The 17,076-nt window shown below is 48.4% G+C and overlaps 1 protein-coding gene across 5 annotated transcripts in view; it reads right to left on the bottom strand.

The window, feature by feature from the left end:
• The window catches only part of DOP1A (DOP1 leucine zipper like protein A), a 2,904,166-nt gene that overhangs the window by 384,443 nt on the left and 2,502,647 nt on the right, over positions 1-17,076 (bottom strand). For all 5 annotated transcript variants that reach the window (XM_069606322.1, XM_069606321.1, XM_069606320.1 and 2 more), the window contains one exon: positions 4,169-4,321. In XM_069606322.1, coding sequence (XP_069462423.1) covers positions 4,169-4,321 — 153 coding nt within the window. The remainder of the gene's footprint in view (positions 1-4,168; positions 4,322-17,076) is intronic.

Below are 17,076 nucleotides of genomic sequence, written 5' to 3'. Positions count from 1 at the left end.
CCTGCTGAGTGAGTCAGCGATGGTGTTGCTTTCTCCTGCCAGGTGGAAGGGAACCAAAAACATCCCCCTGGGGGACCGCCCAGTGCCACAGATCCTGTGCCTCCTTGGATAAGGCTGGGGATCTGGTGCCTCCCTGCTTCCGTATGTAAAACATTGTCGTGGTGTTGTCCGTGAAGATCCGCACCACCTTGCCCTTGAGCGATGGGTGGAACGATTTGAGAGCCCAGAACACGGCTCGGAGTTCCAGGACGTTGATGTGCAGGAGCCTCTCCTCCGGGGGCCAGAGGCCTCTTGCGTGGAGATCTCCGGTGTGGGCGCCCCAACCTTCCAGGGAGGCATCCGTCGTCACCGTCTCCTGGTACGCCGGCGTCTGAAAGTCCTTGCCCGCCGTGAGGTGCGCTCGAACGCCCCACCACTGAATCGCCCGCCGGAACACCTCGTTGAGGGGGGCCTGTCTTCGAAGGTGCCCGTCGCCTGTATCCAACGGGCGTCGAGAAATTCTTGAAGAGGGCGCATCCGTAGTCTGCAGAGGCGCACCAGGTAGATGCAAGAGGACATCATCCCCAGGAGGGACTTGATGGACCTCACCCTGGCCACGTCCGTGGCTAGCAGGCGCTGCACTTTGCCTAGAATGGTCTTCGTCCGTTCGTCCGACGGGGCCGCCAGGCGCCTCACTGTATCGAGCTTCGCTCCCAGAAACAGGGCCATCTGCGACGGCATCAGGTGGGACTTCGGGTAATTTATGGCGAATCCCAGGTTTGTGAGTAGCTGGATGGTCCTTGCAGTGTGTTCGATGGTGAGTTCCCTCGTCCTTGAGCGGATGAGCCAGTCGTCCAGGTAGGGGTAGAGGTGAATCCCCTGTAGGCGCAGCCGCGCCGCCACTGGTGCTAGGCACTTGGTAAAGACCCTGGGGGCCGACTTCAATCCGAACGGCAGTGCTCTGAATTGTTAGTGGCGTCCCTGGACGACGAACCTGAGGAACTTTCGGTGACTTTTGAGGATGGGAACGTGGAAGTATGCATCCTCCAGGTCCAACGACGATAGAAAGTCGCCTTCCTCCAGCTGTCCCAGTACGTGCTGGAGGGTGACCATCCTGAACTTTTGTGATCTGATGTATTTGTTGAAACGACGAAGGTCCAGGATGGAGCGCCAGCCGCCCGTCTTCTTCCTGACAAGGAAGTACCTTGAGTACACCCCGGAGCCGCGGAGCCTCTTCGGGACAAGCTCGATGGCGCCTTTCCTGAGCATCGCCCGTACTTCCAACAGCAGTTGCGGGACGTGATTTTCCTTCCTGGCCACAGGTGGAACGTGAGGGCACTTCTTCAGGAATTCGATAAAGTGTCCTCTTGCCAGGGTATCCAGCACCCAACGGTCGGTGGAGATGGACTTTCACACGCCAACGAAATTCATCAGCCGGCCTCCCACCGGGGTGCTTCGGTGGGGGCCCGAGACCATGGCCGGTTCAGTCCTGCTTGGAGGTGGTGGCCTTGCCGCCCTGGCCACCTTGCCGACTGCGGCGAGGCGCTCCCTGCTTGCCGTGACCCCTGTAGGCCTCCTGAGACGAGGAGCATGCCGCCTGGCGGTAGGACGACGAGCCACCGCTGGATCCCTTGGAGGCACCCTGTCTGCCTCCAGAGCTCCGAAAGGGCTGTCGTTGCTGAAGGGCTCCTAGGGCGCGTGCCTTCTCCGTTTTTATGGCTTGGAGGGACTCGTCCACCGCCTTCCCGAACAAGTTGCTGCCGTCGAACGGCATGTCCAACACCCTGGTCTGGACGTCCTGACGGAAGTCGGTCGCCCGGAGCCAACCCCGTCGTCGTAGGCAAACACCGTTGCCCAGCTGGTGGAACCCGGTATCGGCAATATCGGTTGCCACCGTTATGGCGTGGTCCGACGCCACCTCGCCCTCTTGCAGTATTTCCAGGGCCTCGGACCTTTTGTCGTCTGGCAGGAAGTCCAATATGGGGGCCAGCTTAAACCAGAGCTCCCTGTCGTAACGGGCCACGATCGCCAGGGCGTTGGCCGCTTTGATCATCGTCGCCGCCGACGAAATGACCCGCCGCCCCATGGCTTCCAACTTCTTTCCCTCGCCGTCCGGCGGGGAATTCGATGTCGAGGCTCCTGACCCCGCTGCTTTTTTCTTCGCCGCCGCCGAGACGACCGAGTCTGGCGTTGGCTGGGCCCTGAGGCACAGGGGAGCGGTTTCGGGGACCCGGTACTTCTTCTCGTACCGGTCCCGTTTGGCTGGTGCCGTGGAGGGGGTTTTGAGAACCGACAGGCCCTCCTCCCAGATGTCATCGATTAGGGGCACCGCGATGACCGTCTTCCTCTTGGCCTCCCGGCGCTGATGGAAACCTTCCTTTTTCTGCTCCTCCGGGCAGAGCTGGAACAATTCGGACGCCCTGGCGATCATGGCGTGGAATGAGCCAATCTCGTCGGGCGGCGAGGCCCGTGCGACGGGAGACGGGAGACCCGTTCCGTCGTTGCCGCCGTCTCCCTCAGAACGCGTCGTCGAGCCCAACGCACCATCATCTCCCGACTCGTGGGAGGATGAGGAGGGAACTGTAGGCCTTACGGGGGCGAGCGGAGGAGAGGGTTGGGTCCTCCGTCGTTTGTTCTGAGGACTTCCCGACGGGCCAGGTTGCGGGTAATCCGGCCTGGGCCGTGGGAATCTCGTCCTTATCTCAGAGCATAAGGACTGGATGGCAGACGAAATGGCCGCCGAGCCATCCTGAGGCCTAGGATCCTGCTGCGCCGGAAGGGAAGGCCGCTCTTCCTCACCATCGTCGTCTTCCTCGGTTATCTCCCGAGGATCCTCCTGACGGGATCAAACCTTCTCGAATTGGATTTCGAGGTTCCTCAAGGCCTCGGTCAGTTCCTCCTCCGAGGCGGACTCCGAGCTCGAGGAGGGCACCATGCCCCCCCTCGCTTCTTCCATCATGTCGGCCACGACGATGGGCTGAAAAGAGGATTCCCTCCTTGGCGGCAGGGAAACTCTAGTCCCGGAGGCAGTCTCCGCTGGCGGTGTCCCTGCCGGCTTGGCAAGAGTCGCCTCGATAGAGGCCTTCGCCTGCTGGGTAGGGGCCTTCACCACCTTAGGTGCGTACCGGGCTTTCTCCTTCGGGGGAGGGGCGACGCCTCGCTCCCCCTCTTCCGAGATCGGACGGGGCTTCTCCCGAAGCTTACCCGGGGTCTCGGACTTTCTCTTCCCCGAACCGGAGCGTTGGCTCGTGGTTGACAGTGCCGGGGAAGGTGCACCCTGCCTGGCGATCGAAGAGCCCAACCTTTCGGCACTCCCGGAGCCAGCGGACTCGCGGCGCTTGACCTGGTGTTGGGCCCCCGTCGCCGGGGCGCCCGCACAGGACTTAGAAGCCCGCTCGGACCCTTTCTTCTTCTTCTCACCCATCAAGCCCTTCTCCAACCAGCTTGCGAGACGGGATCGACGGTCCCTCCTAGTCCGCTCCGACAAGTTCTTGCATAACTGGCAGTCCTTCTCTACATGAGTCTTGTCCCCATGAAGACAGTAGAGGCATCGCGAATGTTCGTCTTCCTTAAACACATTGTGCAGCCCGCATCCAGGGCAGCTGCGAAACAGCTTGGGTCCGGGCGACGAACTCGCATCCTGGGCCATCTCGAAGTAGGCCGCGAATCTTCTGGAATCCTCCAAGAAGTTGATTCGACGAAATCTTCACCCTTGAGGGGTGTAGGAAAATCCCGCAACGGGTAGCCGTTAACGGGAGTTGAAACGGTGGAGCTTGAGGCTCGATTAACCGAAAAAATGTGAAAATTCACCTGAAAAAGCGCAAAACACGCAGTAAAAGCTCGAGAGCTAAGCACGAGGACTCCCAACACTTGAACGTGCGGTAAAAATCTGAAGATGGCTGCCAGAGGCGGGGCTTAGGTAGAGGGCAGTCATTGGCTGTGGTCAGTATTACGCAGAGATCAGTGATTGGTTACTACTAGGAAAGACAGATCAGAAACGAAACTGATACTGATTTTTTCTTTACCAAGGATTCCCAGCCTGACGACGGGGAATATTCATGAGCATGTGAATCCATGCCAGACCCCATGATGGAGAACATGCTTCATTTCACATTAGATGTGCAGTTTCAACAATTGTCTTGAAATTGAAAGTGGTAAGTGTATTATAATATTAAGTCCATTATCTTACCTTGTATGTCTGGAAGAAACTTCTGGTACTGATCTATTTCACTGCTGAAGATTGCAAAGGCTAACCTCTTCAAGAGCATGGCGCGCTGTTCCAGCTCAGCATCACGGTTTGTAAACAGGTTAAGAGAGCTACTCTGTGCTACTGCCACTCGTGCTGTAAATAAAAATCAATCACCATTTAGGGACTATTTATCTAAGTTATCAAAAAATTACCTATGACAAAAGTTATTAACATGTTGAAAAACAGGTGGTCAGTTCATAAACATTGGAGAACAAGTGTACTGCATGTTTTTAAGTTCTGTCAGTAAGTTTTCATCAGCCACTTCCCATATTCATTAATGATAAACATGTTTCTGAATAAGGTGGCTGTCAGGAGGTTCAAAGCATCTCGCTGATACATATGGAGGCCACTGACAGGCTGAGGGATGCCAAAAACAGTAGTACCGGTACAGTAGGCAAAACCTGAAATTGCAGGGCTAATAAATCACAACCTCCCACTACAAGACAAAAAACACAGGACACTGCCATATCACCAATCCCACACTATGGAAACCTGCTAATATAAAAAGTAGCAAAGATGAGGATAGTGGGCCAAATGAATGATTTACTTACCTTGCGTAATCTTTCAGATGGATACAGTATTCCTCGTCCCACAAATGCCTCATCTTAGAAATATGATCCAGGCGCAAAGTCCTCTGGAAAATATTCTCACAGCTACCAGGTGACACCAAACAGCTCCATGGCTGACATGAATGGGGTAATTGGTACCTCTCGCGCCAGAAGTGTCATCTTATTATATGCATGGAGCTGCAGGTATCTTAGCAACCTTCCCACCTATATTTGCCCTGGTCGCAGACAAGGAGAAGAACGTTCATGTTAAAAATGAACACCTTTATGAGATATCTTTAGCGAGGAAGGCCGGTGGGTTGATAAGGAATCTGTGACATGAATATCAAATCAATCAGAAAAAACATTACTGAAGGTAAGCAACTTGATCATATAATGAATATGGTTCACCCAAAGATTCCTCACCTACGACTCCCAAAGTCATAATGACAGAAGGGAAGACCATCTATCTGCAGCAAAAACCCTGTATTACAGAGTGTCTCAGTCGAGCATCCCCACAAGCAAGAGTGTCATGGTGATGATATAGGGAGAGATATCAATGTAACTGGGAGACAGGTGTCCCTTGTGAGTCAAATCTGTAGCAAGCTCTGATACATAACACAATCCACCTGGAATAATTATTGAAAATTGCTCTTCCTTTACAGGGCCCCACAAAGTTCAAAAGTTAGTAATCCAGGTGAAATGCAGGATTCCGGTGTACACACAATGTCAAGACCCTCTTTGGGATAAAAACCTGTGAAAATGCAACTCAGTCTGAGGGTAGCAGAGGAAGAAAAAACTTGAAAACAGATACATTTGCTTGTGGTGGAATTCAGAGAGCACTTTGGGTAGAAAAGAGATGTGACCCTCACAGAAAGCTCTTTAAAAAACATCAAAACTGCTGGGCAACTAATAAAGCCAAGCCGCCAGGTAGCCCTTGACTCTACTAATATTGAAGCGTAAATTTGCCAAAAATAATAAAAACGTAAGAATTGATTATATTGTGCAAGCGACAAGTGTACTGTGATGGATCAACAAAACACATGACACAAAATATAATATTACAATACCAATTTATACAAAGTCGCCCATAGAGACTAGAGGTTTGTCCACAACTGAACTGAAAGTTCCCCTCTCCAGTAATGATCTAAGCAAAAGCTGTCAGGGTGGGTCAAATTATACATTCTCAAGGTGCCTAGTACCATACATCTACACATCCTCTGTAGAGTGGCATTGTACCTCTATCAAAGAGAAGTCATTTCTCCAGGATAGTTTAGTTTTCTCTCCTGGACAAAGGGAGAGGGATATAGAAAAACACCTATGAGACATAAGGGTTTTACTCACCAATTTAACAGGGTGCTCCTCTCTGCGATTGATCCATGTAAAAACAAAAGAGAGGTGTCAGGACTGGATAAACTATGAAGAGTCAGGGTACTTTCTTTAATAGGGAAAATTATCTCAATCAGGCTCAATATTCCCACCAGTCACAGGGATGTAGTGCACAGCAACTTCTTGGTTCAATTCACTGTCAAAGGGATAGAGCACCCAAACAACTTATTTGCAACAATTCACTTTCACATGTATATAGCACCCAGCTTGCTATTTGCAATCCAATATTGCAGATAATGCTTGGTTTACTTCTTTTGATCTGTGCTTATAGTGCTCCAGTTCAGCCAAGTTCTGACTGTTCCCTAGGTTAGCCGCTATTAGAGACACACACCACATTATTGACTGTCAAAATCAATCAGAGCATGGCATCCCTGCACAGTCGGTACAGCTCCACTCAGCCCATCGTGTAGATATAGGACATTGCAGTGCCATAGTCCATGTAGACGTGGACAGTTGAACCCCTAATTGATAGCAAGAATGACCGGCAACGTCAGATGAACTGCCCTAAAGCTCAACAAATTGGTATGGAAAGACATCTCCTGACCTTCCCACAGCCCGCCAACAATAGGGTAGAAAGTGAGCTGCCCAACCCATCAAGGACGTAGCGATCACCAGAGGGCCATGGTTACAAATGATTTAGCCGGGGCTAAACACTATTTCAGGTCCTGAAAGATCTGTGATATGGCCAAGAGGAGGTCCATCATATTGCTGGGCAATGGGGCCACTGGTTCCTGAGGAATCATAGCGGAGACTGCATCCACACAGCAATCCAAAAACACGGTCACTAAAAGATATACACTCCCTTCAAAAAATATTAGACAAGTCTTAAGTAAAGCCCCACTTATTTTCAGATAGCGGTGAGCGCTCAACGTAGATGGCACTCTAATAATTTGTTTAAAAAAAGGGAGAGAAAAGCAGAGAATAAATTGGAACAGATCCCAACACTTTAACACAACAAGAGAGGAGGCCAAGTAACACCGTGAGTTTAGAGTCAGTAGGCCGGATCCACTTTAAAAGGATCAAACGAATTGGGTCCAAGGTCACACAGTTGCAGTGCACAAGAGTCTCGTAAAGGTTCGAAAAGGAGTTGGACCAAAGAAACGGACCAGTTAGGAGGTCAAGGCGGCCAGCCCAGTCCAGAAGGTTAATGGGTTATTATTACCTTGTAGCAATCTTTAGATAGGGAGGCCTGGCGGACACGGTACCTTAAAGTGGTGAGAATACTCCAGCGGGGGCAGTTGTTCCTGGCAGCGGATGCAAGTCAGTGCTTCGTCCGGGGGAAGAGAGGATCTCGTCGAGGAGGAAGACAGGAGTCCGTTGCACTGCCAGGGAAGAAGCCAGCCGCAGAGTTTCTCAGGTAAAAGGAGCGGTCCTTTAGTTCGCGGTCCAGTGGTAAGTGGCTATCCGGTTCCCGGGGTGCTTGGCACGGGCAATTCGACCACTTAGCCGGTCGGGGGTGCGAAGAGAAGAAGGTAAACTGGTTGTGCCCACCAGTTAGGGGAAGAAGCCTCTCCAGCCGGGAGATCTTCTCCGTCATCGGGAAGTGGTGAGTCGGTTCCGCAGGGCTCCACCGGTGGTGTCGTCGTGGTAGGTCGGCTCAGCTTCTCCCTCGTCGGATTCTGAGGTCCTGTGGCATCTTCTGAAGTTCCAGTCCCCAAAGCCCTGCTTTTATGCAGCATACCCCCATTCACTCAGCCTAGCTGTCAATCAAACATGCTAAGTGGTGAACCGGCCGGCTCACCACTTGGGCCAATCACACAAGAGTGCGACTTGAGTTACCAAGGTAACTCAGTCCAGGGTGCCTAAACCCCCTCCCACACCCCCTGTGGTACCCAGACAGAGTGGCACCACTTTTGGAGGCTTCTGTGGAGAAGTCTGCCGAAAAAGTGGAACAAAGGGCTCGACTTGGGTTGGAGTCACAGAAGAGAACACAAATGCCATTTTAGAATCGAGTCCTGGCAAAAAATACCAACCAGTGAATTAATATTTATTAAATAAACTGGCTTTATGTTCGAGGCTATGAGAATTAAATAATTAAAGTTGGTAGCCTCGAACAATGGGAAAATCCCATAGGAATATATTCACGGTCGAATATAAAAAGTAGTATCCACTGCCACCAGCCAAAACTCGATCAGGGGGGGCGGAGACGTGCCCCCTCGACTAACAGACCCTGGGGCAACCGAATTGCCCCGACCAGTACGTCCACAATATGATGGTTTGTACAGGTGTCTGTTAATAATTTGGGACTAGTAAAGCCAAAGGTGACTTTACATGCCCTGGGAGACAGTAGTCAGTCCCAGGGTATGGAGTCTATGGTGGGGTGTCACTATGACACCCCTGTGTTACTGCACGGAGGGTGCTGTGTAACACGCATAGTAAAAACAAATGAGACCCTATGGAGTAAAGGACCCCATAGACCATAAAACACATTAACAGTCAAAGAAACACCATAAATCATGTCCAAGAGTGGGAGAAAAAGAGTCTCACTCTTGGCAGGAGAAAAAAAACAAACTCCAGAAATCCAGCAAAGCTGCTGGGGGACTCACTAGGTTAGGAAATTCAGCCTAAAGAGAGAATTCTCTCTAACAAAACTATAATAATATAATAAGTACAAACTCATCAGCGACCCCAGACCCAACTGACGAGCACTCTTCCTCCGACTCCTCTTTTAGTGAAAGCGACTCAGGGGATACATCTAGGGGATATGAATCTGTCTGCCCTGAACAACGAAATCGGGGACAGGCTTGCACCATGGCCTCAGTAACGGCATTAGAAGCAAAAATGGATGCGCTATTTCACCTATGATCTAATGTAGCCGAAGAACAGAGAGACTTTAAGCTCATTCTAGCAAAAGTAGTTGATTTGATTCTTAAGAACAGCGCTTCTATATATGAGAAATCGAGTGGGGCACCAGTACAGACTCAGGTATTGAATTCCGGGGCTCATGATTTAGCTCCTTTAAGAGGTAAATCTCGAGATTGACAACAATAAAAAGCTAGTTCAGAGGGAAGCTACAGCTTCAAATACTAATGATATGATGAATATCAAAGGCTTAGGAAATCAGAGGCCGTCCTCGCAAGGTGGTGGCAATGTCCCTGACAACCGTCAATTGCAGATGGCGTAGAAGTATGCCAGGGTGGTGGTAGAGTGGTGGCTGCCACAGAGGACAAAGCCACTGAAGCTCTGTGCACAGAGGTCTCAATGCTAAATAGCCCACGCTCACCTTATATGTATAAAAGGAATCAGAATGATTATTTACCTGGACAACATTTGTCTGATGTGCCAGAGCAGAGAGATTCTTGTAGAGCAGATTTAATACAACAGCTGGGATTTCTAATAAACTGGGAAAAGTTAGAATTAGAACAAGCACAGGAGATGGAATTTCTGGGTTTTATCTTAGAAATAGCACAGGGTACTCTCAGACTACCTATGGGGAAGGTGAACTCCATAAAGAAAGAAATAAAATGCACAATGTCAAGACAGGTGATTTCTTTGAGGGAGATAGCGAGGTTGGTAGGTTGTCTGTCATCGTCGATACAGGGAATCTTTCCAGGACCTCTGCACTACAGAGCGTTGCAGAGGTTGAACATATCAGGAAAGGTCTATCTTACGAACAGAAAGTGCCCATATCTCAGGAAGCGAGAACGGAGCTAGAATGGTGGTACTTTCACATGGAGGCATGGAATGGCAGGGCAATATTTGGCTCATCCCCGGAACTGGTAATAGAATCGGATGCCAGTCGATGGGGATGGGGAGCCAGATGTTGCGACCAATCGACCGGAGCTGATGGTCGAGCGAAGAATTGGGCCTACACATCAATTGTCTCGAACGCCTGGTGGGATCCTTCGCAGCCCGTTGTTGGACACAGGAAGGAGCGAGATGTGCCATATTACTCAAGATGGACAACGTTTCGGCAGTCAGATACATAAACCGACTGGGCGGGACGAGATCCAGGATGCTGACAGAGATAGCCAAAGAGTTTTGGCAACTATAGGCCTCATTACAACTCACCCGGTATGGAAACAACGGTGGCGGTAAACCCGCCGCCACCGCTGTTTCCATACCGGGTGATCACGACTCCTGCAGGCGGAGGCGTCAATCCCACCAGGTCTGACCTGGCGGGTTTAACACCGCTGGCCTGCAGGCGGACGAAGAAACACCGGCACCATCACAAGATGGTGCCGGTGTTTCCATGATCCCCATTCCCACTGAGTCCTATGCGACTCAATGGGAATGGGGATTTACACCATTCCGCCTCTGGAATTGCCGGGTCACCAGGGTTGTAATGCCCCGGTAATTCCGGGAATCACGGAGGCGGAATGGTAATACGAGTCCGGCGGTAACCAGGCAGTTTTACAGCCTCGGTTACCGCCAGACTCATAACGAGGCCCTATGTCTCCAGAGGGCAGTCAGCGTGAAGGCAGAACACCTGCCGGGGGAACTCAACCAGGTGGCGGACTGGAATTCGAGGTACATGAGAGACTCCAGCGACTGGCAGCTGGACTACTCAGTATTCCAGGAGATCATACATCGGAGAGGTCCGTGTCTGATGGATTTGTTCGCTTTGAGGCTGAGCAGGAAGATATCCAGATTATTCAGCTGGAGACCAGATTCAGAAGTGACGGCGACAGATGCATTTCTCCAGGTATGGGGACCAGCGAAGGAATACGCTTTCCCTCAGTTCACCATGATAACACATACTGTGGCACAGGCAGGAGACAGGAAGCGACAGTAATTTTAGTGACACCCGATTGGAGGGGTCAAGCATGGTTACCAGACCTGCTGGAGATGTTGTACGATTTTCCAATTCTATTGCCACACAGAAGGGACATAGTCTTAGGTCCAACAGGAGAAACTCACCCATTGGTACAATCAGGGAACCTGAACCTGATATAGCATGGGCGATTTCAGGAAGGCCTGGGGCAAGCCAGGTCTTTCGGGGACGGCTCAGGAATGTATCAAAGAGTCATGGGCCCCAGGAACCGGGAAGGCCTACAGAGCGGCATGGCAAAGATGGAATAATTGATGTATGGAGAGAGAAGTTAATCCCATACAAACTGATGTAATTCACGTAGTGAATTTCCTGGTGGCACAGGCAACTCAGGCTAAAGCATACAGAACTATTAACACCTACAGATCTGCGATATCTGCAGGACATGAGTACATTGCAGGAAAACCAGTGGGTGAACATCCTTTAATATGCAGAAAATTGAAAGTTGTCACGTGCATGAGACTACCTACACCTAGGTATTTGTGTCTTTGGGACGTGAGTGCGGTCTTGAGGATGTTTGAGGCCTGGCCGGACAATGAGAATCTTTCTAGGAAAGCTCTCTGGGCTAAATTAACTACTTTGTTAAGTTTAATTTCCTGCAAAAGAGTGTCAGATGTGAAGGCGTTAGAGACGAACAGGAAATCTTTTTCGCCCACAGGTGTTATATTTTACATTGAGAAAAGGACGAAAACAGGTATTAAGACTGTTAAATAAATGGCATTTCCTGAAAGCCCAGCTTATGTCCAGTTAGATGTCTGAAAGCTTATGAAACTAAGGCAGATATGTTGAGACCCATGGAGGAATATTAGCTATTAATAGCAATCAGGAAGCCTTTTAAAGCAGTAGCTTCGGCCACTTTGGCTAGATGGGTGAGATGGTGCATGGCAGAGGCAGGCATTGACATAGGACAGTTTGGAGCACATTCGACTAGAGGTGCTATGGCGTCATCAGCCTTTGTGTCAGGGGCTTGCCTGGAAGATATTTTGAAGGGGGCAGACTGGTCTAATGAGACAATGTTTAAGAATTTTTATTTTAGACCAGTGGAACAGATAGCATCGTCAGTGGTACATAAACTTTAAACGAGCATAATCTGAGCCTCCTAGTCTTGACATAGAATACAGATTTCCACACATTCGTTACAGAAAGTCATGATTCTATTAAAGACACAGAGGCGAAAGATTATTCCACCCAATTCAATTGCTATAATGGATGAATGGTAGCAAAAATATTGTTTTTGAAGAGTATTATAATTTGTAAATGGTAATGTCATGTTTGCTATTATGCGATTGCCCACCCGTTCAGGAGGAGATATGTCATGGAATTTATATTTTTTGACATGAGCAGAGCAGAAGACAACGAAGTTGTGAAGAGGGATCAAAGTAAAGAATAAAGAAGTAGTCAACCGGTTGGGGCGCAAGTTCTTAAGTTGTTCGATCAGCGGCAGAAAGAGGAAGGACTTTGAAACAGGCAGTGTTTATAGGGGACAGTGAAATGTGATTGGATTGGAAAGGTCACATGGGTTTTGTGGACTTATGAAAAACGGACTACGAATTCACTGCAGTTTTTGGGAATTGTAGTTTTATGTTGCATTGTTTTTCATAATTGTTTCTTTATACTTTGCTGCTCGAGAAGTAAAGAGACGATCAGAGCATAATCACTTGCCTTGAGTCTTTAAAAGAATCATGACACCTGGCTTAATTGAAATGCAAATGGTTTGTCCTTGCAAAGTGATGGTCACATATTTTAACTGCAAGCATGACCATCACGACCCCAGGAACAAAGCATTAGCATTTGAATGAAGCCAGGTGTCGGAGCGTTAGCAGCTCGACCTGCAGGCTCAAAAGGAGCTGGGGCTGTGGAACCGCCCAGAGAAAGAAAGCAGCAGGCGGCAGCGCCGTGCTATGTAAATGGCCACTTCAGTTTGCACAGTGGCTGTGCTGGAGGCAGGTTGTCCCGACTTGCTGTCTCCCAAGAGTCACACTACAGTGACAGTAGTCCGGACAACCTGCATCCCGCACAGCCACTCTGCAAACTGCAGGACAGAGTCCCCAATTACGTAGCAATCCCGCAAAATATGGGACAGCTGCCCACCCTCGGTGGAAGGCATTGGGTGTGGACATTCGAGGCTGTCTCCAAAGATCTCTCCAAGACTCCATACCCCTTCCAGTCGATTAGATAGTCTAAGATGTGTCCTACCCTTTTTGAGTCTAAAATGTGTTGTACTTCGTATTCAGGTTCTGTGTCTTCAATCTGTAGTGGTGGTGGTGGTTTTGTCATTGTTGTTCGTGTGCCAGGGTAAACTGATTTTAGCAGTGACACGTGGAATACCGGGTGTTTGCGTAATGTGGCGAGCAACTGTAATTTGACCGCTACTGGGCTGATTAGATCAGAGATGGTGTGCAGGCCTATATAATGGGTATGGTATTTTCTTGGGTCCTTCAGCTGAATGTGCTTAGTGGCTCACCACATCTTGTCTCCCACCTGATATGCGCGTATGGGTTCTTTCTTACAGTCTGTAAATCTCCTGTTCAAGTCCGTGGCTAGTTGCAGATGCTTTGTGGTCTGTTTGACGGTGTGGTGAATGGTTTAGTGTAAAATGTCAAAAGCAGGCATTCCGAGGGTCTCAGGGGAATCGTATGCCAAGGTGCGTGGATGTCTTCCATGGAGAAAAAAGAAAGGTGAGTAACCAGTCGAGCTGTGAGTAGAGTTGTTATATGTATACTCAGCTACCCAGAGAATGTCTACCCAATCTAAGTCTGTGTGCACGAACATGCAGCGGAGATACCATTCAAGGGTTTGGTTAGTACTTTCCATCTGGCCGTCCATTTGGGGATGGTGACTGGTTGATAGATGGACATCGATCTGAGCTAACGCACAGCATTTCCTCCAGAAACAGGAAATAAACTGGTTCTCTCTGCCAGAGATGACAGTGGATGGGAATCCATGGCGTCTGACTATCTGTTTTAAGAAGGTGTGTGCCAACATAGTGCCCTTTGGTATTCCTTTCAAGACCACAAAATGTGCAATTTTTGACAAAAAGTGAATTATGAGCAGAATGGTACTGAAACCTTGACATGTCGGTCGATCAGTAATTAAGTCCACTGACACTGTATGCCATGGAGCAGGCGGTATTGGCAGTGGGTTGGAACAGCCCTTGTGGTTTTTTCTTTGGTGTCTTTTGTTGAGCACCTACATCTCACGTGTTCACATACTGTGTGACATCTTCCTGCAAAGTGTGCCACCATTAATGAAGTTATATTTTATCTATGTTTTTTGTTATTTCAGAATGTCTGCCTACCAGGGTTATCATGGTAATTTTGAAGTACCAGAGTACGCGTTGCTGGTGTAAGGAGGTATAGTCGTTTCCGATGGTAGGGTAGATTGTTCTTGATTTCCCTTTCAGAATCATTGGCAACACAGGTGTGCAATTCCTCTGATGTGAGGGCTTGATGTAACTGACTTGTGTAACTGAAGCACCTGATCTGACGTTGGCTTTACAGATTCTAGGATCTTGTGGGTTGGGATGATGGCCATAAGTTCTGGTGTTGCATAGGTACTTTCTTCCCTCTCATTTCCCCATCCCAATTGGGACAGGGCATCAGCCTTCCCATCTCGAACCCCCGGCTGATAGGAAATTGTGAAGTTATATTCTGCAAAAAAACAATGCCCAATTAGTTGTCTGGCAAAATGAGCACGGGCGGTCTTCATGTATTGTAGGTTTATGTGATCTGTGAGAGCCATGATTGGATGTCTAGCACCAAGCAGGTAAGGTCGCCATTCCTTGAATGCGGCCTTGATTGCAAGGAGCTCTTTATCGCATAGTTCAGATCTGATGGGGTAAACTTCTTGGACCAAAGCACAATGGGATGTAACTGGCCAGTTTCCGGATTTCGTTGGGACAAAACAGCCACCACAGCAACATTTGAAGCATCGGTCTCAACTACATAGGCAAACCCGGGGTGTGGGTATTGTAGGATTGGGGCGGTGGTGAACCATTGCTTCAGGGTAAGGAACGTCTAGTGAGCTTTTCTTTACACTGGAAGAGTTTATTCTTCCCGAGCAGGGAGGTAATGGGATGCACGTTGTCTGAAAACTCTGGGATGCAGTGTTGTCTCAGTTTTTCTAGGACAGCCCTTACATGCCTGATGTGTTCTTCGGGAGATGAGAATAGATTAAGGTGTCGTCTATTTTTTATTTTTTTATTTAGGGCTTGTGGTTATACATATAACCAGGGCTCCAGATAAGGTGAGTACCAGGCCTTTTTACGCATGAAAATCTTGTAAACACGCCAGCTTTATTATTTTCCTGGGTACATTTACAAGCAGGTTTAGAGCAGAGGGCAGTGCAAAGGTCAGGTTACTTTACAGAAACCAGAAGGCTTCTTGTGATTTTTATTTACATGGATGTAATTGCAAGCCACCTCTGAAACAGAATGTATTTCTCTGAAGCCTTTCAAAAAAATAAACTTCACACTGTGATAAAAGGAATGGTTTCTTTCCATTCAGCTTCAGAAGCACTGTGCATGTTGTCCTAGAATTTTAGGATTGTATAACTAATAAGATGGAAAATTAAGTTGGAATTGAGAGTTTTTTTTTTTTTTTTTTTACAAGTTATGCTTTTTTTTCCAGTGAAAGCAAACCAGTATTTTTTCAGGGTTCCTGTGCTGTGTGCATAATCATGCGGAAGCAGTTCATTTTTACACTTCTAATTTAATTTATAGTCTAATTATAAAAACAGTGTGTAAAATGATGACTATGCACAGTCTAGTTTACATCCATTCAACCTTGCAGTCAATGGGGTACATTACTATAAATGGTCAGTGGCAGCAGTCTTTGCTCAAGGGGGAGTGATTGTCTTTACACCAATCACAGGTGTTCTAGCCTCTCAAATCTTGAAGACTGCAATTAAAACACCCAAAACCTGACTCTCCGGGAAGTGCAAGAGCTGTTCAAAAACAAACAAATGAAAGTTACATTGGTAATTGAAATAGAAACTCAGCAAAACCTGTCCCTGTGATAATCCAGATAGGCATTTAACTTCATGTAGCCCTTTGCCAAAAGAGCTATATAAATTAGCATTTGCCCACTAGATTAGATATAGAATTTAGCATGGAGTCCATGCCTCTCTGCACTGTTGTATCATAACACTGGCATACCATTAGGTAGTAATAGCTCCAGGAAATTAGGACTTTCATTAAACAGCAAAAGACAATTCTGCTATCGAATCTCAAAACACACAATACAATACAAATTCATGTATGCTTTACTATATAATTGGCTAGGTTTTTGTGATTTCAACATTTAAATATATACAGAAGAGATCAAATGGCCAAAAATAATGAAAGGTGTATTCTGTCACAATGCAGAAAGCTGCCGCATAATAATGATTTCCATACAGTTTTTTCACACGTCGGCTGGAAGTTGCATACATTTTACTCTCTTGCGAAGGAGAAAAGTCATTTTTACTCGCTTAAAATCACATTTACTCTCAAAGTTTAAAAATAGAGAGTAAAATACTCCCACCTCAAAATCTTCAGGCCGATTCATGGAATTAATGTGCGCTGAAAATTTCAGCGCAAGCATGCGAAACCGTGCGAATCGCAGTGCCAGTGCGAAAATCGCAGTGAAACCTGCGCACAGCGATTCATGTAAGTCCGGGCGCGTGGAAATCCATGGATGTGCGCTAAAATCCTACTTGGCGCATGCTGGCGCACATGTCTTCAAACAGCGTACGCTAAGCGCACATAGCGCGGCGCACACAACAAAAGTAGGCGTAACACGGGGCGTGACACGCGGAACGGGGAACAACGTGTGAAAATGTGGGCGTCACGGTGGAAGTACAGGAGGCAAGTGTGCGGAACGCCCACACGCTCACCTACAACACGTATTCATGGAATCGAACGGGGCCAACGCGTGCGCCAAAAAAGACGCGCTAATCCGGAAACTTTTATGCTGCACGGGTCCACGTACGCCTGCTTCCTGCTGGCGTACGTGGACCCACGCAGCATAAAAGTGCGCGCAAACAACAAAACAAGCTCAGACCAGGATGAATATACCATTCCTAGCAGCAGTGGTCGTGGGATACCGCAGGAGGAGGAGGAGGAGGATAGTCAGGCCCAGAATTTTTACACCCAGAACCAGCCT

Source organism: Ambystoma mexicanum, chromosome 4p (assembly GCF_040938575.1).
Source record: "Ambystoma mexicanum isolate Mex_15411 chromosome 4p, UKY_AmexF1_1, whole genome shotgun sequence".
NCBI classification, from domain to species: Eukaryota; Metazoa; Chordata; class Amphibia; order Caudata; family Ambystomatidae; genus Ambystoma; species Ambystoma mexicanum.
Note: the sequence above shows the minus strand (reverse complement) of the source record. Positions and strands in the feature narration are given on the sequence as shown.